General features: G+C 36.9%; 2 protein-coding genes across 3 annotated transcripts in view; one reads left to right on the top strand and one right to left on the bottom strand.

Moving 5' to 3' along the window:
- Positions 1-3829, bottom strand: part of itih2 (inter-alpha-trypsin inhibitor heavy chain 2) — a 21875-nt gene extending 18046 nt beyond the window's left edge. Inside the window, exons 1-7 of the mRNA XM_016287923.1 lie at positions 3615-3829; positions 3448-3489; positions 2729-2767; positions 2137-2309; positions 1959-2063; positions 901-1063; positions 587-823 (exon numbers count right to left, since the gene is read on the bottom strand). Of these exons, the coding sequence (XP_016143409.1) occupies positions 587-823; positions 901-1063; positions 1959-2063; positions 2137-2309; positions 2729-2767; positions 3448-3489; positions 3615-3704 (849 nt within the window). The 5' untranslated portion in view covers positions 3705-3829. The remainder of the gene's footprint in view (positions 1-586; positions 824-900; positions 1064-1958; positions 2064-2136; positions 2310-2728; positions 2768-3447; positions 3490-3614) is intronic.
- Positions 3830-7346: 3517 nt separating this feature from the next.
- itih5 (inter-alpha-trypsin inhibitor heavy chain 5) overlaps positions 7347-21887 on the top strand; it is a 31358-nt gene continuing 16817 nt past the window's right edge. The window contains exons 1-14 of one of the 2 annotated variants that reach the window (XM_016287922.1): positions 7347-7485; positions 7572-7616; positions 9151-9314; positions 9700-9810; positions 10839-11098; positions 11360-11529; positions 11827-11943; positions 12194-12365; positions 13151-13463; positions 14401-15029; positions 15179-15229; positions 16678-16794; positions 17438-17815; positions 20932-21242. In XM_016287922.1, the coding sequence (XP_016143408.1) occupies positions 7363-7485; positions 7572-7616; positions 9151-9314; positions 9700-9810; positions 10839-11098; positions 11360-11529; positions 11827-11943; positions 12194-12365; positions 13151-13463; positions 14401-15029; positions 15179-15229; positions 16678-16794; positions 17438-17815; positions 20932-21233 (2952 nt within the window). In that variant the 5' untranslated portion in view covers positions 7347-7362 and the 3' untranslated portion in view covers positions 21234-21242. Of the gene's footprint in view, positions 7486-7571; positions 7617-9150; positions 9315-9699; positions 9811-10838; positions 11099-11359; positions 11530-11826; positions 11944-12193; positions 12366-13150; positions 13464-14400; positions 15030-15178; positions 15230-16677; positions 16795-17437; positions 17816-20931; positions 21268-21887 lie in introns of those variants that run through there. The other variant, XM_016287921.1, reaches the window with a different exon arrangement.

Raw genomic sequence — 21887 nt, 5'->3', positions numbered from 1 at the left:
TATAATATTTTGCATTAGTTTTTAATTTTCCATTTTCCATATTTCCCTACCATAATTTTAGTTAATTTATTTTGTTTTGTCATTATTATTATTATTTTAGATGTATATAGGTTTAATTAATTTTTATTTCCGTTTAAGTTGATTTATTCAGCGAAATAAGAAAATAAGAATTGTTGCCTTTATTCTAGTTAGTGTTTCTTTTATTTCAAGTAATGAACATTTTTTAAGTTTTAGTTTTAGTTTAACTATAACAACCCTGAATTTGACATTTACATTTAGTCGTTTAGCAGACGCTTTTATCCAAAAGAGCAAAAAAATAAAAATAAAAAAAGCAGGGTTATTAAATTACTCCATAAAAATTACACCATTTTCATTACTTAAAAAACAAAAGATAGAAACTTAGAAACTGGAATATATTTTTTTCCAGCTAATCAACATTTCTCATTTTAATTTAGTAAGACCACATCATTGCTAAAATTTTAAATACAATTATAATGAAAATAGAAAAACTTACACCTGGTGGGGTGGACTTTCACCTGATAGGGATTTTGTATGTCAACTATTAACAGTGAATGTGCATCCGTACCTCAAGTTCTCCAGCATTGCTCTCTCTCTCCACATCGTATTTCACAGTAAACACACCATCCACTGCGCTTTCTGTGCAGTTTTCACACTTGCGCTGCTGCTGCAGAGTTGGTTTGAACACAATGTGGGCTTTTTCTTTTGTGTGGCTGATTTTGGTCAAATCTGCTAATTGCTCTCCCAGTGTGTTAGAGGCCGTGACAAACTTGATACCTTTGGGCTCAAATATATACACATCCACCTGAGGAGAGACAACCATCAACAAAACACGTAAAACACAACTCGTGTATATTTCTGTACTGTGCGTGTGGAACTGACCTGCAGCAGTGGAACCAGGCGTCCAGGTTGTAAGTGTAGCGTGTGCTGGTAGACGCCCAGCTTCCTCTGCATCATTTCCTGATAGTGCAGCTCAAACTCCACTTTGCTGCCTGGAGGAACATGTACCTCCGTCCTAAACGTCTCCATTGCTTGAGAGTTAGTCCTGAGTTAAAAAGTTAAAAAAGAACAGTGCTTAATCAAATTATGGACGGATGGATGGATGGATGAATGGATGAGCAGCTTTTTTCCCTTAATAAATGAAATCATCATTTAAAAACTGCATTTTGTATTTACTTGCATTATCTTTGTGTGATATTAAAATTAGTTTGATGATCTGAATCTTTTAAGTGTGACAAATACGCAAAAATTAAAAAAACAGCAAGGGGGCAAAAACCTTTTCACGGCACTGTTTATATATATATATATATAGAGAGAGAGAGAGAGAGAGAGAGAGAAATAATTTACAATATACAAATGTACAATATAGAAATATAAAACCAAATATACAACAAATACTGAATATATATTTGCACATTTTAATATATGTAGTATATAGTGTAAAAAATAAAGTATGGATGGACGGACGGACGGACGGACGGATGGATGGATGGATGGATGGATGGATGGATGGATGGATGGATGGATGGATGGATGGATGGATGGATGAATGGATGGATGGATGAATGGACGGATGGATGGATGGATGGATGGACGGATGTATGAATGGATGGATGGACGGATGGATGGACGAATGAATGGATGGACTGATTGACGGATGGGTGGGTGGATGGGTGGGTGGATGGATGGATGGATGGATGGATGGATGGACGGATGGGTGGGTGGATGGATGGACGGATGGGTGGGTGGATGGATGGATGGATGGATGAACTGATGGATGGATGGGTGGGTGGATAGATGGATGGGTGGAAGGACGGATGGATGGATGGACGGACGGACGGATGGGTGGACGGACGGATGGATGGGTGGACGGGTGGGTGGATGGATGGATGGATGGATGGATGGATGGGTGAGTGGATGGATGGATATAAAAGCCATACCTGACAATGCCGGCTGCTTTCCCACGAGCTCTTGCTTGAGCGTAAAGTTTCCTTGCCATTGTCTTCTCCTTCACTGAGCCGACGAATGTGATCCCATTGACATTCCTGAAATGCAGCCACCGGTCACACAGGAAGCTGATGTGTTTTTGTGTGTACTTGTGTCTGTTAATGCTCTCACATGGTGAAGTTGTTAATGAAGGCCCGTTTGGGGATCTGCACGTTGAAGCCGATGCTCTGGGCGTTGGGGCCTGAGTTGACCACAGAGCTCTTGACTGTGGTGTGAGCGAACCGCAACGTGATTCTGCTCTCCACCTTATAGCTCTTAACTGTGATGTCATTGCCTTGAATTGCCTGCATACACAAATAATCAAAACACAATACATGAATCAAACTATTAACATTAAATAAGACCTTAGAAATGGCCTAGGAACCATTTGTATACCTTAGCACATAAAGACATACAGTTTGTCCTGGGGAAATTTCCTTTTCTAGTTTGAAATGCAATATTTTGTGGCATTTTTTTTGGCTTGTGTGAAAATAGCAAACATCAAACATGCAAAACTGAATCTTTTGGCATTACAGTTATTTATTTTAGGGCTTGACAGACATGAAAATATACATAGAAACTTAGAAACCAAATCTAACCAGGGGAAAAATGTCTCTAGCAGAAGAAGAACAGCAGCAGAGGGGAAGTCAATAACCCGAGTGTCTTTAAATGAGCCAATCGATTAGTAGATCAGATTAAAGTGGAACAACAAGACCACGATTACCTCAAAATCCTCTTCTTCTCCACTGGTCAAAACGTTCCTCTACACACACAAAAATAGAAGAAGAAAAAAATGACAAAATATGCTTACAGTTTAAAATCATGACATGTTTACTCTGTTTTGTTTTACAAAAAAGAAAAAAAGAAAGAATAGTTTGAATGATACATTTCCAAGAACCTTCTAAAATAGGCAAAAAAAAAAGGATGTGATTTTTTTCCCCCAACAAATGATCAACATAAACGATACAAATTCAAAGAAATATTAATGGTCTGCCTCAGGAAGTCAAATTAAATTGCATACAGTACAATTGTTTTTTGTTGTTGTTGTAACCATGTGCAAATGTAAAGATTTATATCATTTTTATAATATAATTTTTAAATTATGTAAATTATAATTTATTGCCAAATATTTTGCATCACTTTAAAACAAAATCGAACTCAATATATAAATGTGATTTAAATATTAAATTGAAAAAAAACAAAAAAAACAGTTGCATGACATCTGACACTGGACTGGACTGGTGGACTTACACCCGACTCTTTGATCAATGGTAATCAATGAAGGCCTCAGTGACACTATCATCACATTAAAACATTTCCAAACTGATGAACATCTTGGGAAAAAATAAACTACATACATTACTATTATAACACAGAAACTCTGAAGTAATTTCAGTTTATTTCTATTTAAAATGCCACATTTAATTTCATTTTAAAGCTTACCCTGTATCTCCCAGATTGGTGGTACTGATCCAAAGGACCTGACTAACAAAATAACACGCACACACACAATATAGCTTTCAATTTAAATACACATTCAGTATACTGACATCAACATGCATGCACATAAATTTGCCTCTTTTAGTCTCACTTTTCTATTTCACTCTTACTGTTTCACTTTCCCACTCCCCATCGATGATAAACTCGAAAGCCCAGCTCTGAGAAAAGAGCAGGACGCACAGAAGAACTGGAGTCTTCATGGAACCAGAAAAAAAAATCCACTCGAGAAAGCACAAAACGGCCAGCACAGTCCACACACACGCACACACACACAGACTGAGGCTAAATGATCAGCCTCTGCAGTCTCTGAGACCTCTGAGCCTCGTCAATATTTGTTGTGCACCACATAACAAAAAAAAAACAGAGACAGGAACCTTTGAAACCTGACCAGCAGATGTACAAACACAATCCCTGGAAAGGAATGACACATATCACACTCTTTGTTTCAAATGTTGTCAGAACAACATTGTTATTTTGGACATTGACATGATCTTCATTAACAATCAAGCACATTTTCTCTCCCACATTATTTTTTTTTTTTAATTTTTACACATGAAAAAGTTGCATTTGTGTAAATAAAAAAAATAAAAAAATCATTGTCTGAAGAGGATTAAATGTACTATTTTATCATTTTAATGAGAATATGTGCACATTCAAATCTAATTAGTGATTAAATAAATAATGAATAAATATAGTCTTAAAAATGTGGGCTTCATTTTTTTTTTTTTTTTTTTAGTGTTACCCCAAAAATGTGTTATATAAAAAATGTATCAAAGCCATATAGGTCAATTGAATGGTTAATTTGTTAATATTACCCAGAATATTGCCCAATCACCAGAAAATGGGGGCATGTCTGTGGTTGTTCTGAACACAAGGTTATTCTCTTTTATTCTGGTTCCTACAAACTGTTAAAAAAAAAATGTTTTGGTAATTTTCTGCCAGGATATTATCCATTATTTTTGTCCCTTTCAAGCAAAAAAAAAAAAGAAAAAAGAAAAGGTGTTTTTAAATTTAAATGATAAACCAAAATATTATTATTTTTATGCATTATTTGCATAAAGCAAGAACATTCATATTCCCTGATTGTTTACCATCTACCGGAAATCTGGGAGACTTAGGAATATTGTAGGATATTGGCCACTATTTGGACCAGGGATCAAATAAAAGAGATATACGAGAAACTAACAAGCATTTTCATGCAGGTCAAATCTTACTGTTTTATAGGATAAATAATATAATGCCTTTCTGAACAGCAGATTAGCTCAATATTTTATGTTATTTTATGTTTCTGTTATTATTTCTTTTTTTACTTCTTGGAAATAAAAACTCCTCCAATCAATCAATCAATCAATCAATCAATCAATCAATCAATCAATCATCAATCAATCCTCTTTAACAGATTAAATGTTTCTTATCAAGACAATGGAAGCAAGCCATTTTGAACTACAACATGTCTAAAACATTCGGCAAGTTCCATAAAACATCAGTAATAAATTGATGTCATCATTTCTTTTTAGAGAACCAGTGATGTTCCTAAGCAAAATTAGGAAAATCCCAGTATACTGTAAAAGAAAAGCGCTAATTATTCATGTTATTTAAAATCGTGTGATATATTCAGACATAGCTTCTGAAACACATTTATATAAAATGTTATTTTTGTTTCTGTTTAGGATATAATATCATTATCTGGATGACCATGGGCGATCCCATGTGTCTACACTTTGCTCATTTGTCATTGTCATATATATTTGATGTAATAATTTTAATTGTGTAATACATTTGTTTTTAGGTTTATATTTATTTGTCATTAATGATCTTGTAAATGGTCTCTAAAAAACCCTGACGAATTTCTAAATAAGGCATATATCACTATCTGTTACTGTGGCAGTGTAATTTTGATCTCCATATGCTCCATAAGAATTTTTAATGATGTATTTAGCAAACAGCCTTTACTTTCACTTAGCGTAAATAAACAAAGACATTAGTGCACTGTGTCCAAAAAAATACCATTGGCAATACTGGAGGAATTCACCATAGCCAATGTCGATTAACTAACCTCAGATGTGCAGATATCCAGTCAGACCACTGTAGACCCCTCTCCAACCAGACAGGATCCTGTACCTTCGCAATCATCCGTCAGTCCTGTAGATGGAAGCAAAGACAGCGAAAATTCACGTTAGAAAATGAGGTTGGCATGAAATAACCACTAACAGGCCAAATTCAATTAATTGATCAAAATGTGTTAACATCTTTCCGCTTTTTGTTTCTGAGTGTGAAGAAATCTGTAATAATCTGAAGTACGTTTATACGTACCGCTATAAAGAACGTTTGCTTATTGAATGCCTCACAAATTGTGGGATAACCGAGTTGCTCAGAAGTTGTTGCGCTGGAGCTCCGAGAGGGGGCCTACAGGGGTAGGCTACTACAAGTACACACCATAGACTGGGTACACACACCTACTACAAGTTATGGCAACAGCACCACCTAATAGAAACGTGACAGAAGTTCAGAGCTTATAGGCTACTTGAATTTGAACACTGGCAATGAAGCTTATAGGACAGCCAATGAAAGTATGAAATAACCAGTGTTGGGGGTAATATATTACAAGTAACGCAAGTTACGTAATCAGATTACTTTTTTCAAGTAACTAGTAAAGTAATGCATTACTTTTTAATTTACAAGAGAATATCTGAGTTACTTTTTCAAATAACGCAAGTTACATTGTTTTATTTTTATTGACTGACAGCTCTCCTGTCCCCATGTCGAGAGAAATCAGATGTTACTGTAGTTCTGAAATAAATATGAATATGCATTAATTCATCTCACTCACAAAAAAACCCCCACACAGATTCAGTATTCCTCAAAATGAATAAAAATAATGCAACTCAGAATATGACGCAAACCTGCAATAATTAAATGTTAAAGAACACAAATATCCTTGTTGTATTTATTCCCGTTCTGTTAACCAATGTCTTTGCTTCTGACCTTCAATGATCCAGTTCAACCACTAATAAGCCAAAATTACTCTAGACGAACATTTGTGCGTCTTTTTTTATTGCTGAAGTGCGTTGAAATTTCTTCTTCTGCGTTCTACTGTACGGACGTAAATGTACTTTCCCTTCAGCCTGAGGCTTATTCATTTCACCTTTGGTGTTAAAGTTTTTTTTATATTTGCCAAAAATATAACTTTTTTATTTTAAAAACAAATAAGCAAGCCCTGTCCAGATTTTAAAAGTAGCGCAGAAGTAACGTAACTCATTACTTTCCATTAAAAGTAACTAAGTATCGTAATTAGTTACTTTTTTATGGAGTAATGCAATATTGTAATGTATTACTTTTAAAAGTAACTTTCCCCAACACTGGAAAGAACACAGGACATTCATTCAAATAAGCTTATAGCCTACCCTAATATTCGGAGTTACTAAACCTACTCAACACTAAATCTGACTCTATCTAGAAAAGAGAAAATCAGTTGGTAAAAGTAAAACTTCGCAACTAGCGAGCTGCATTTAAACACTCAAAGCAGAGTGAAACATAGTGAACTGATTATGAAAGTTATCCAATAAAGACAATATGGAACGGAAACAAATGTTTATGCGAAATGTAAATTGGTGTAGACATGCCAGCTCGTCTAAACTACAGATTATTCATTTACGCAAATTGCTTCAGAAGATAAAACAGGGGCCAATCTCGCGTAGACAGATGAGTGAGAATATCGCAAGAATGTCCAAAAACACTTCACTATAGTGTCTTCAGATGGGTGGGACGCAATAACCGCCCTGTTCACACTCCAGGACCACTGAAGTACACTCGACCCACTCCAGAGAGCAGCCAGTGCGGGATATATCATATCCTAAGATGCTACTCATAGTCCTCGTCTTGTATTTGTGTCCGGTTTTTCAGTGCCAAACTGAGGAGACGGAATTGTCAGAAGATGTGGACTTTGAAGAATACACGCTTTCTGACATGGATCCAAATGCTGTAGGATTTTTCTTGAATTTCGTATATGAAAATGTCATCTTGAATAGTCATATCTAGGATCTCACCAGTCTTGTGTTTGTCTGAAGGCTCCTCTCAGAATCCCGCGGCAGGTGAAAACGCTTCTGACTAAGGTAAAGACGTGCGAAACCTGCGCTTTCTCCATCGGGGTTTTAAGTTTTAGTGACTGCAACAGTCAAGATGATACCCACTGACTTTAAGACGTCTGCATTTAAAATTTCATACGCAATTCTCAACACTTCATTCTTGCTGTTTGTTCTTTAGCGGTTGATGGAGAGTGTTATAGCACGCTTTTTTTCAACGCCTATAACTTAGTGATCGTTTGCCCTGTGTGTCTTAAACTTTGATATTACATGCCCATATTTGTCTGCTAGAAATCAGAGTAGGTTAGAAATCTGCACCTTATCTATAAACTGTAAACTACTTTCAAGTACAAAAGTACTGTTACACAGCCAGATTGAGTTGTAACTGTTGGCTATGTGGCGTGGGTAGTAACACTGATGGAAAACAAGGGCATTTGTTCAAAGAAAATACAATTTATACAATTTAATCACTTTCATAATTGTGTGGGGATACACTGTTCCATTATGCCTAGTATTATTTCTAGTATAGCCTACATTCAAGTGTTACAGTTCAATGCTGCTAAACCATGATATTTCTGTTTTGTTTTTTTACATGTAGATAGTTTACATCTCTAATTTATTAAATTAAGCAAAAGGATGATACCAGTTCTGTCATTTAACATAGATTTAACTATGTTCTCAGGGCATTTTGTTTCGGCTAATACATTTTAAATGATTACATTTTTATTGGGGGAAGTTGTCACACGAGTGTTTAAATATTATACATGTTTACAAATGAAACAATTATGATACCTGTTGGCCCAAACACTTTTCTTTCATGATTTGAAATTTGGCTGAAAAGTCAAGTCACATTTATATAGCGCTTTATACAATACAGACCGTTTCAAAGCAGCTTCACATTAATAAACAGGGGGGAAAATGAATTAATAATGCAAATGGCATCAAATATGAGACAAATCCAAATTCTGCTGTAAGCTCTAAAAAGACAATTGTGTCATTATTCAGCTCAATTCAGTTCAGTGCTGGTTCAGTTCATTTCAATAACTGTGTAAAGTTCATTAATTACACTCTAAAAAATGCTGGGTTGTTTCAACCCAAGTTTGGGTCAAATATGGACTAACCCAACTTTTGGGTTAAAAATAATATGTAAAAATTTAACCGAACAGTTGGGTTAGTCCATATTTGACCCAAAGTTGGGTTGAAACAACCCAGCATTTTTTAGAGTGTATGAAAGAAGTTCTATTCAGCCATAAGCAGCTCTACTGAAGAAGGTAGTAGTGTCAATATTCAGCTCGAAGTCAGTTCAATACTGAAAAGCCTGAGCTGTTCAACTGAAGGTTAGATTGTGAAAACTTACCTCATATGGTATGACAACAAGCCCCATCATTTTTTGGACCACAGTTTATGTGGTACATTTTTGTGAGGACTTGACCCAACAATTATTTGGTAATCAGCCTAGATCTTTAGGCAAAGCACTTGGCTTCATCACACATGTTTTTATGACAACTATTCTAAATATTCATGTATATTTTAATTATGGTCATAACTTGCTTCCATCTGCCAGGAAACTAAACCTCACATTCAGGAGCTGTCAGTCCAGACCACCATCATTTCCCGCTATGCGTTCACTGCGGTGTCATGTAGCATGCTTAACAGACACTCGGCTGCTACTCGGGGGGTCTTTCAGTTCCACATCCCCACTGCTGCATACATCTCCAATTTTACCATGTAAGTAAATCTATATAAACCATAGGAAAATACCATAAATATTTGATTTCTAGAATTTAGAAATTGTTTTTTAATTTGAGTAATAGAAATGTCTCCTGAAAGTAAATTTAATGGTTTGGTCTTTTAAAAAAAATCTCCCGAGAATGACTCAGGATATCAACAAGGTCTATAATATAGGCTACTATGTTTTGGACTTTCAATTGGGCTGTTAATGAGTAAGTTGTTTAAAGACTCCAGTACTGTGTTTATATCTTGAGAGAGGTTATTGAAGGGCCTGAGAGAGTTGAGATTCTCATTAATCACAAGAAATATTTGTGGCAAAATGTTGTTGTTTCCATGGCATTATTAAAAATTCTAATTTCATGCTGTTGGTATGGTGGCAAAGGATTGTGGGCGGACGAGTATTTCCCAGCCAGGTAAAGGCCAAAGAGAAGAAGATGAAGAAGGAAGTTGGAGAAAACAATGGCAAGAGGAACAAGAACACACCAGAGCAGAGGTGAAGATAGCGAGTTACCCTCAAAATGTTTGTGCCATTAAATTGAAAGTGTCATTATTCATGTAGCTAGTTATAATTATTTCCACAGTTTAACTAACCTGCTCAGCAAGATTATCTTCAAACTGTGGCTCTGGCATGACTTCAGTTGTTCTGAAAAAGAAAAGTGACCACTAGTGTTGGGTCGTTCTTGAACGATTCGTTCGTTTTGAACGAATCTTTAAAGTGACTCGGAAAGAACGAGTCGTCTCGGGGAGTGATTCGTTCAGTCGCGCATGCGCAACTTCCTATAGGTTCTGTACTGGAATTAGTCAAGTAGTTCACCTGGTTCGAGTCTTCGGGTTTGAGTCGTTCGTTCATCACGTGACAGCCCCATAAGCTTTAATCAATGCAGTCTGAGCCGGAAAGAGAATTGATTAGTTCATCTCTCGAGTCTTCGGGTTTGAGTCGTTCATTCATCACGTGACAGCCCCATAAGCCCAAACCTGAAGACTTGTCAGATAAGAGCTGAGGTGAGCTAATCATACACTGAAGACCCCGGTAAACAATGAATGAATCTTTTCTGTTTCTTATAGCAATTTTGTATTGTTTGTAGTATGATCAACGTTTGCGTAAGTAGTAGAACGAAATGACTCGAAAAAAGATTCGTTCATTTTGCTGAACGAGACTCAAAGGTCCGAGTCGGTAAAATGATCCGAACTTCCCATCACTAGTGACCACAGAAGAAGACGTTATACTTATACTCATACTCACTATAGCACCCCTAGTGACAAGCCTGAGAATTCAACGTGTGCTTTCATTGCGTTATTAACTGTTGCAAAGTTTTGAGCCGTTTATTGTGTAAATTCTTACATGTGTATTTAATTCGCTTGTGAGTGAGTGAACGAGAAAAATGGAAGATAATGATAAATCAGAGATATATCTTCTCCCAAAGATCGGCTTTATTGAAATGTGGTTTGGCAAACCTTGTGACGGATCATTTGGCAAGAGGTTCAGATTTCCAGAGTAATGTTTTCCTCTCTCCCTGTCAGTGAGGGTGAGATGGAGGTGTTTCGAATGGAAGTCACCATTCCTGGACGCAACCGCGCTGTGTTCCTCCTGACCTACGAAGAGCTGCTGCAGAGACGATTGGGCCGTTACGAGCATGTGACTAGTGTTCGGCCAATGCAATTAGTCAGCAGACTCAGCATGGGAGTTACCATAGTGGAGCACTCTCGCATCACGTACCTTGAAGTCTTACCCCTACGAAATGGCAAAACTCCATCTTCCAATGGCAATGGGAAAGCAGATGGTAACCAGCTGAATCCGATTTGATTCTTGAGTGTGTATTTAGATGTGCTGTCACTGGTATGGTTTCAAATATTTGACAATATCGCAACATTTAGCCTCAAAAACTGCAAGATAGATGGCACTAGTTCCAGTTCCATTTCTTCCACTTTTGCCTGTTTTTAAAGGAGTAAAGACCTAAACAATAACATAAAAATACCTTTTCAGACAGGTTAGTTAAAGTTGTCAAACGTAAAATGGTACATGATCATTTGTTTACATCCAGGTAAAGTAGGGCCACCAGTTTCCACAGTAGTCAAGCAAAATGAAACCTTCTGCAAGATCAGCTTCACTCCCAACATTGCCCAGCAGGCCAAGATTGCGACCAACGGCATGCTGGGAGAATTTGTGGTGCGCTATGATGTAGAGAGAGAAATTGGCATCGGCGATATACAGGTACACATACACCCATACACTCAATATTTTATTGTATATTATTAACGTACATGCTTTCCATAGACATTGTGTTATTTATTGTCTTTATGTCTGAAATGTAAGTTATTTCGCTTTTTTTGTCTTACTTTTCATTTCGTTATGCTTTTTCTTCGCTCCCAACATTATTGCAGCAAGTCCATTCAGAAAGTGAAGTCACTGAAGACTTCAGACTGCTCCAGCACACTGAGCTCATTGCTTTCTTGTGTACACACACTTTACAAAGATTAAATGGCTATAAAAGTATCTGCTTTCTTTCAGGTACTAGATGGACATTTTGTACACTATTTTGCCCCCAAAGACCTGCCTGTCGTGTCAAAGAATGTTGTATTTGTGATTGATACCAGCGCTTCCATGGTTGGAACCAAAATCAGACAGGTAAATACTCTGTCATCAACACAGATTGAAGAAATCAATTCTCCAAACTCAGATGAATGGTGCTAAAATTTATATTCAGCATTTCTGTCTTCAGAGTTGCAGTGTGTTATTCGCTGAAGGAGGGAATGATATTGTGATCCGTTTTTTCCCTGCTGGTTCTTGTGATCTCATAGCTGGACACACATGCATACACCCATCTCATAGCAGAATGACAGAATTCAATAGTTCTCTTTTAATATCTCTCATGCAGACCAAAGAAGCTCTGTTCACTATCCTACGCGAGCTGCGGCCCAATGATCACTTCAATTATGTCACTTTTTCCAATCGCATCCGTGTGTGGCAGCCGGGCAAACTTGTGCCTGTCACACCCAACAATATACGTGATGCCAAGAAGTTCATCTACATGATCTCACCCACTGGAGGTAGAAAATCTTACACACTCCTAAACACACCGTGTTACACATTTAAACCAGCTAATTTATTCTCATTTAAATCATTTAAAGAAACAGTTCATCAAAAAAAAAAAACTTAATTGAAATAAATATGAAATAAATTACCAAAATAAGAAATGCTGGCAACTAGCTGAAATAAATACCTTTGAAGTAATACAATTACTAAAACTAAACCAGAAATAAAAATAAAGGTAAATAGAAATGTTTAAGAAAAACAAAAACTAATAAAAATGACAAAAGCACAAAGCAAAAATTACTAAAACGTTAACTAAAATTAAAATGAAAACTGAAAATATATTAAAAAAGCTCATTCAAAATAATAAGTACTATACAAAATTATAGATAGATAGATAGTGTAAAATATATAATTTAGTATTAATCTTTCCATGGAATTCTGTAAAAAAATATATATTTTTGAAGAATTTGTCCAAAGAAGCCATACATAAAGCTCCAAAAAGTAAAAAAATTTCATCATAAAAGAGATGTATTAAAGTCATTGCACAGCATGTGAATTGCATTCTTAAAAATATTCATGGATAAATGAATAGATAGGACAAAAAAATAAATAACATCAACTGTGCAAAAGTTGAATGGATTAGTTATATAGTGTTTTTTTTTTTTTTTTTGGAGCTTGACCAACATGGTTACTATGAACTGTTGGTATACTGATTTGGAATGACATGAGGATAATTAAATAATGACAAAGTTTAAATTTTTGTTGAACTCATTTCCTCTTTCATTTAAAATCTTCTCAGGCACTGACATCAATGGTGGCATTCAGACAGGCTCGGCCTTACTCAGTGACTACCTCTCCAGCAAAGAAGAGTCCCATCACAACAGCGTGTCACTCATAATCTTCCTGACCGATGGGCGGCCCACCGTTGGTGTGGTTCAGAGCCCGGTCATCATTGGCAACACCAAAGCAGCAGTGCAGGAGAAGTTCTGCCTCTTCACGATTGGGATGGGTGATGACGTGGACTACAGGCTCTTGGAGAGGATGTCCCTGGATAACTGTGGAACCATGAGGAGAATCCCAGAGGATGCAGCTGCCAGTGTCATGCTCAAAGGGTGAGTCTATGAACCAGTTAAAGTGTAACTTCAGGCAAACGTATACTCAACCTCATGTTGTTCTAATCCCATAAGACTTCATTATTTTTGTGGAACACAAAAGGAGAAGTTTAGCAGAATGTCCCAGTTGTTATTTTGAACATCATGAAGCTTCAAAACTGACAAAAAGTACTATAAAGTAAAAATAAAGTTTTATTTTAAAAAGTGTTATCAGTGGATTTGAGTCAGAGAACAGGGCCTAAAGTTAATGCTCGCTGAGTAAAATTGAGCACTGGCGAGTATATGAAACCGTTTTACTCACCATTTGACCAGTAGTTTTTTTTTTTAAATAAATTGAAATTTAATTAATTTTGGCCAGTACATTTTATCAAGTCATTGGCCATTGGCAGGTGGTTAGTTTTAGGCCCTGCAGATAATCCAGATTTAAATTAAATTAAAAAGCTCCTAATCTTAAAAAAAAAGCATAGGGCAATCTTATATTAGCTAAGCACAAGACAACACAATGGTGCACAAAACAATCCAAAAACAAATAGGTTTGCTATTTTGTAAGCACCCTAGAAACCATCTAGCAACACCCTAGCAACCTCTCAGAACACCCTAACAACCATATAGCAATGCACTAAAACACTCAGAACATCAACTGCATAGCAACACCCTGGCAACTATTAATAATATGAGGCAAGCATGTTAGCATTTGTGTCGTTTTGTGACCCAAAAAAAAACTCTTTAAGGCAAGGTTAAAGGTCAAAAGTTGCCATTGGAAGACAAATCTTTACACAAGGCTTAGCAATTGGGCCCCACTCTGAAAGTTTAAGTTTAAGATAAAGAATACATAACTTATTAACCCACAATCTGAAGCAACAGTGTTACATTGTGACCTTATTATTCCATTTCTCCCCTCTCTCCCATCTATCTTTCACCTACTATTTCTCTATAGCTTCTACGATGAGATCGGCACTCCACTGTTATCCGACATCCGGGTGGAATACTCTGAGGATGCTGTGGAATACATCACCCAGAACCTTTTCACAAACTACTTCAACGGCTCTGAGCTCGTTGTAGCCGGAAAACTGACCAATCGCAGCTCAGACTCGCTGCACGTTCAGGTTACCGCCAGCAACAGCGAGCGAAGCATCGTGCTGGAGAAAGACGTGTCAATACACGAGCGAGAGCAGGAAACCGAACGGCGGCTAGCGGAAGTGGAGGCCGGTCCGAACACGAACGATTACGTGGAACGACTGTGGGGATACCTGAGCGTTAAAGACGGGCTAAAAGGAAGACTGCGCAGCCAGACGAGCGCAGAGCGTGAAAACTACACGCAACACGCTACAAATCTGTCGTTAACGTATAATTTCCTCACGCCACTCACCCAAATGATAGTGGAGAAGCCACAAGTGCTGGCCGATGGAACTTTAGCACAGACACAGAAAGAGGCAGAGGCCACTGAGGCTCCGCCCCCTGCTGAGACATCCAATCAGCTGTCAGAAGACAACAACAGTTTAACACCCCAGAGCCTGCACAGAAATCAACCGCCCAAGCCGATTTCTGCAGTCTCCAAGGCAACAAGTGTGTTTATTTAAATTGGACAGAAAGTAAAACATTTGTTTTAGATCACATTTAGGATCATTATGATTGTCATTACACAATCGGTCTTGAAAATATTAAGGTGACTCAAACGATCCATGACGATTTCACTGTTTTCCATTTATCTCCAGGTGGCGTCAGCAAACCCGCCAAAAAGTCTGTCACCTTATCCAAAACATCCGGTATTTCTCAATTTTTCTACATCTGCTTTGCATTTCAGTGCGAATGTGAGTGAGTGTAGTTGAAAGTGGCAGTAGTGTCTGTTCACAACGACTGGGCGGCTTGTAATATGTTCTGTTCAGGTAAAGGGGCCGCCTCAGAGCGCAGTTAATTACTACTGACAGTTGTGTATGGGCTCTAATTCACATGCCTGTCTTTGGAGGTTGATGGGGGGGAAAAAAGGCAAGATTTCAACCAACCCCTTAAGTATTACACTTCAGAGCATCAGTGCATAACTCATTGCTTATTCTTTGTACTATGGATATGAATTAGGCCTCAAATTGTGCATCCTTATTAATTTTATTTTCAGTTTCAAAATACTTTATTGGCATGATTGTTACACGCACTATACTGCCAAAGCAACAATACAAGCAGTGACCAGAAAAAGAAAAAGAAAAGATTAATTAAACATTAAAGAAAAAAGTGAGAAATAAAAGTAGAAGGTGCCACAAATGCTAACAATACAAAATGTTAAACAAACAAACAGCTGCAAAGCAACACAAAATAATGGCAAAGCATCAATACAAACAGTGAACAAAAACAAAAAAAGAAAACATAGTGATATTTATAAATAAAAGTAAAAGAAAAAAAGTGACAAAATAAAAAGTAAAAAGTGCCACTAATGCTAACAAAACAACATGCAAACAAACAGCTGCATAACAACACACAAGCTATTGCCAAACTATCAATACAAGTAGTGACTAAAAACAAAAAAGTACCAAATAAAAGGTGCCAGTAATGCTAACAAGATGTAAAACAAATCAAAATGAAACAAAACTAAAAAACAACATGAAACAAGAAGGTAGGCTTGTTTCATGTTTCACTAGAAACAACATAGCAACCTCATAAAAATACACTAAAACACTCAGAACACTGCATAGCAACACCCTGGCAACCATTAATATTATGGAGCAAGTATATTAGTGTGTTTGGTGTTTTGTCATATGCACATCAGAATACATTGATGCAGTCAGTATTTGTGCATGAGGGGTTAAACATAGTTTACAGTAATCCAAAGTATCTTTTTCAAGTTTTGAATGGGGGAAATCTGTTAGATGCATGTATCAGATGAATAAAACTTGGCCTCCATTCGAGTTGAATCTGAAAGCTTTGAAAAGCCACTTTTCTGTTGGCATGATTTGTGATCTCATATAAAATGTTGCATAAGGAGAACCACACATCAGACTTGCTAAATGTGAGAATTCACAGGGGTTGTTCAGGTTGCACATAACCGATGAGATTGCATAATTTGATTTACTTGCATGCAACAAAGTCAAGTATTTAACCACAACTTTTAGAAAGAAAAAAGTACAATATATTCACACAATGTTCTACAAATGGTCCATATTCAAGTCAAAATGGATTAAATTATATTTTCGGTCTCATTCATTATCTTCCTATCTGTCTTTAGCTGATGGCGACCCTCATTTTGTGGTAGAGGTTCCTCTCAGTAAACTGACAATGTGTTTCAACATTAATGGGGAGCCAGGACACATTCTCAGACTGGTGACTGACCATAAACACTCAGGTAAACAACTGAAATACACTTTTTTTTTTTTAAGTGTAGTATTTAGACTTAAAAAGCATTTACACAGTATTTTACAAGTATTCAACTACACTTTTTGCTATTTATTGAGATTTGCATTAGTGACAATTCTTGGCCAATTTTAAAGGGATAAAATGTGTCATTTATACACCCTTAAGTTGTTCCAAACCTGTCAGAATTTCTTTATTATGCTGAACACAAAAGAAGATATTTAGAAGAATGTTGGTACTCAAACAGTTGATGGTAGCCATTGACTTCCATAGTATTTTTTCCCCACACTATGGAAGTCAATGGCTACTGGCAACTGTTTGGTTACTAACATTCTTCAAAATGTTTCTTTAGTGTTCAACAGCTGAAACACATTTATACAGGTTTGGAACAATTTCAGGGTATGCAAATTACGATAGAATTTTAATTTTTGCATTCCCAACTATCCCTTTAAGATTTACTTTACAGTTAATATTTATAATATTTTTACTGATATTTAATATTTATTGTTATTATTATTTTAAATTGTGTCATTTCATATTATAGTTTTACTTTATATTTATAAAACGTTATTAATATTTAACATTTATATAATATGGAGCCTTTACATTAATATGCATGTATTTGTTCCCATCAGGCGTGACTGTGAACGGAGCACTAATTGGAGCTCCTGCTCCAGCCGGCAGTCATAAAGTACAGAGGACATATTTCAGCACCATAACTATAGTAGCCAATAAACCACGCCGCTCTTACATTGAAGTGACCCCACAAAAGGTCATACTGGACGGCCGGGACCGGATGATCCTTCCATCCAGCTCCAGCATTTCCGTCGAAACCGCAAACCTGGCTGTGGTCATTATTGCTAACACAAACCTGACAGTGACCATTCAAGGAACTATCCAGTTTGTCATCTTATTCCATCATTACAAAAACCCAGCGCCCTATCAGCGGGATCACCTGGGGTTTTACATCGCTAACAGCAAAGGATTGAGCAAGTATACGCATGGGTTGCTAGGTAAGCAGTAAGCATGCATACACATGATTTAAAATAGAGTTGTAATGTTGCGGGAACTTGAGAAAATAAGCAGAGGTGATCTATATGCAGGGAGTTGAATTAAAGGTAGAGTACACTCTTAAAAATAAATGGTGTTTTTGCAGTGATGCCATAGAAGAACCAAAAGAACCTTTCAGTGAACAGTTCCTAAAAGAACCATTTTGAAGAACATTTTAAAAACCTAAAGAACCTTTTTTCGACTATAAAGAACCTTTTCTGCATTTGAAGGTTTCCATGGATGTTCAAGGTTCTTCATAGAACCATGGATGCCAATAAAGAACCTTTATTTTTAAAAGGCGATTTCGGAAAGCCTGGCAATAGCAAGCTAGCTTTGAAAGCAAGATCCCACCCTCGCAGCAAATCACTCTGCAAAGTCACGCCTCCTCCAAAACACATGAACGCACACAGGCAGACGAGAGGCTAAACAGCGATGCGATAAGAGATTGCGTTGGTAGAGGTTGAATGCAACGCTGTCAAGTTTCATTAACTGGTGAGGAAACATTACAGTACAAAGTGCATAATATTACAATAACAGCGCCTTTCATTCTCGCTGGAATGCGCTGATGATATATGTCTGTGCGAACAGTGTGCACAGAGGTATGCAAATACATACGTTGACAGGCAGGTAAGACAGCCTATCGTAGCCCTCAGCCCGAGGGATATGATTGGAAGAACATTTTATGGTCCTATGCCTTCCACTAGGGGTGTAATGATACGTATTCATATTGAAACCGTTCGGTACGAGGATTTCGGTTCAGTACGCATTACAAACCGAACGATTCGTTGGACTAATCCTATTACATTTGGAAAATAAAAGAGCTTAAAATGTGTGAAATATAATTTTGTGGCACTGCGCTCAACAAGGCCAAAAAAACGTAACATACAACTTGCTGTCTGTCCAGTGGTGCGATAACCTCCCCTTGCTGGGTTGCGTCGAGAAACGATTATCTTGTTTTGACGATAGCCTGAGATATTGTCAAAAACATCAATTACTGGCAATATTAAGAGGATTTGGCATTTCCAATGAATGTACGCCTGTTACATTTCTATTTTAATTAGGCCTATTATTATTATGAAGTTATTTTTATTGTTAAATTAAAATTACAATTAATTTGCCCCGCAATAATTACCGCATAACTGACGCGCTGCGAGGATAACAAAAGATTAGGCTATTTAAAAAAGCTTTATTTCAAGCACAGACTTTCAAAAACAACCCGTTTAACACGTAATACGTTTCTTCACATTTTTTTCCACTGGGCCACAAGAGAAATATTAAGGGAATAAATGAAAACAGTTAGCTATATACCGTTATCAGCATATGTTGAAGTAGATTCGTCTCTCGTCGTCTCTGAGAGATGTGGCGTCATATGCCGAAAGCTCCGTCATTGCGTTTTTACTTCGACTTTCTGCATGGTGACTTGACGTGAGATTAAGACGTTCACCGGCATAACTTTTGCGCAAAGTTTGCACGTTGCTCGTGTGATATCGATTGGCTCACCTTCATGGTTTAAAACAGAAATATTTCCAACACTGTGACAACCAATTACCTCCCCGCACCCCCACCCGTATCGAAAACGTACCGAACCATGACACCGCTGTGTCGTATCAAACCGAACCGTGAATTGTGTGAATAATATATATATATATATCACCCATTGGCCCGACGAAGGAATCCAACAGCATGGGTGAAGGTGCTTGCAGGTTATTTATTTGCGCTTCTACAAATTAATAATTAGGACTTACTTAATAACCTGATTTATTAGGATTGAGTTTAAATTGTATTGTAGCTCCATGACTCCAACAATTGGAGATTGTGATTGTTTAAATTGGACTATATTACTGATTCACGGCTGATCATAAGATTAGTTGTAGCCAGATTTAGATGTTTGATTATTCTGGACATCCCACACTTTCAATTATTCATTCATCAGGGGCCTGATCGACTCTCGCATTGAGTCTCGCATCACACCGCAATATGCAGAGCTTCAGAGACTCACACACACTCTGCGGGGAGGTTTTCATGTTACAGAATAGATAGAAAAACATTATCACCAGAGACCTTGTGAGAGACTCACACGTCTCAATAGCGGAACAGAATTTTTCAACGATTTGAATCTTTTTCATAGTTTAATTGACTGCTGTGAAATTGACACCATTTAACCAATTGAAATGTAAAATGATGACAAACATGAAAGGGAAAAAGATACATCATATGTGGCATATTGACATGCTTAGTGAACTTTCAGTGACTTGAGCCTGGTAGAGGGGGGAGAGGGAAAGCGGAGAGGGGGACTCATAAATAAGCGAGGAGAGAAGTTTGGGCAAGGTGGTGTCCTTTGCTCTTTCTTTGAGATCTTCTCTCCAGATTAGTGAGTTTTATTGTTTTATTGCAGGGTGTTTGATTCGGTGTTCTGTCTTAGCAGGGAAAACATACTTAGCCTGATTGGTGGAGATTTCTTTACGGAATCATTGGGAATGTTGTTTTTCACCAGGAATTCCACCGTTTAAAAAAAACGCATGCTGACTGCTTTGACAGAAGCATAAACCACTGATTAACAACCTCGAAACTCACAGTAGGTCTATGGGTTAATCAGTTCCCCCAGGGAGAAAATGAATGGTATTTTTAATTACAAAACCTGACTGTCTTTGTGTAAGGTTTGATGTTAGCATGTTGCTAAGCTAACATTGTAATGCTCTTGCCATAAAAAAAAAACACGGTACACCAAATTTTAAATAAAAAGCTCACTGTAATGAGGTTCACCTTTTTTGCTGATACTTTTCAGTACTGAATGAAAAAGTGTATTTATTTATAGGCCACATTTGTCTCACTTTGTCGGCAATCTTGGATGGGCTTTCTCAGAAAGTTTGTCGCAGTCAATTTTGGCCATGTTTTCTCCATAAACATGAAACCTAAATATAGGCATAGGAAGCGCAGCAGGCTTTGGAACAGGTCTACAAATGCAAACACTAGGCCTAATTATAGGTCATTAGAGGTCATTGTATAATAGACCTGTTTAAATAAACATTTCAGATAGATATTTCTACATATTAAATGAGATACATTTTTGTACTTGCAGGCCAGTTCCTGTATGAAGACATTGGATTGACGCAGCTTCCTGGGAATTTCAGCATGGCCGCAGAAAACAGCACACAGGAAACACTAGGGAAAAATATCACAAGTTACCCTGCCCTAAAGGTGAAGGATCGCACTGTCACTGTCATAAAGAAGAGCAGGCAAATCTACTCTGGAAAGCAGACTATAGACTGCTGGTTTGCCAAAAACAATGCGGCTAAACTGATTGATGGACAATACAGTGATTACGTTGTGTCACATCTGTTTGACACAGGAGACTGGGCTAATGGAACCAACACACACTGAGACAAACACATACACACTATAATTCTACTGGACTGATGGGTCATGACCCAGATATATTCACACAAACACTTAAAAAAACATCCCAAAAACCCATAAGCAGTAGTTTAAGTACATGATTTATGTTCAGTAATGTGTGAACATGTTACTTTACTGTTTTTATTGTAGTAATCTACAAATATATATTATATATTTTTCGTTAATATATTAAGACTGTTTGGTAAAACTATTTTAAGGTGTCCTTGTTACAAATGTTACATGTCATTACTATTATAATAACAATAGATTATGCTTAATTACATGCAAGTAACCCTAATCCTAACCCTAACCATATAGTAAGTACATGTAGTTAATTAATATTACTCAGTACTTAAATGTATAATTAAACTGTAACAAGGACCCCTTAAAATAAAGTGTAACCGACTGTTTTTGGAAAACATTTTGTACTAATACATAAAATGTTAACAATAGGCTGTTTTCTTTTTGGTAAATAACATAAAAGTAAAGGTTAAAGAAGTATAAATCTTTGTAGAGAAAATTATTTTTATGAAATTAGACAAAACTACCATGACCTCTGAGATTAAGTGATGATAGATAGATGATATACAGATAGATAGATAGATAGATAGATAGATAGATAGATAGATAGATAGATAG

The sequence above is a fragment of the Sinocyclocheilus grahami genome, unplaced genomic scaffold (assembly GCF_001515645.1).
Source record: "Sinocyclocheilus grahami isolate Dianchi unplaced genomic scaffold, SAMN03320097.WGS_v1.1 scaffold226.1, whole genome shotgun sequence".
NCBI lineage: Eukaryota > Metazoa > Chordata > Actinopteri > Cypriniformes > Cyprinidae > Sinocyclocheilus > Sinocyclocheilus grahami.
The sequence above is the reverse complement of the archived record's forward strand: the minus strand, read 5'-3'. Positions and strand labels throughout refer to the sequence as shown.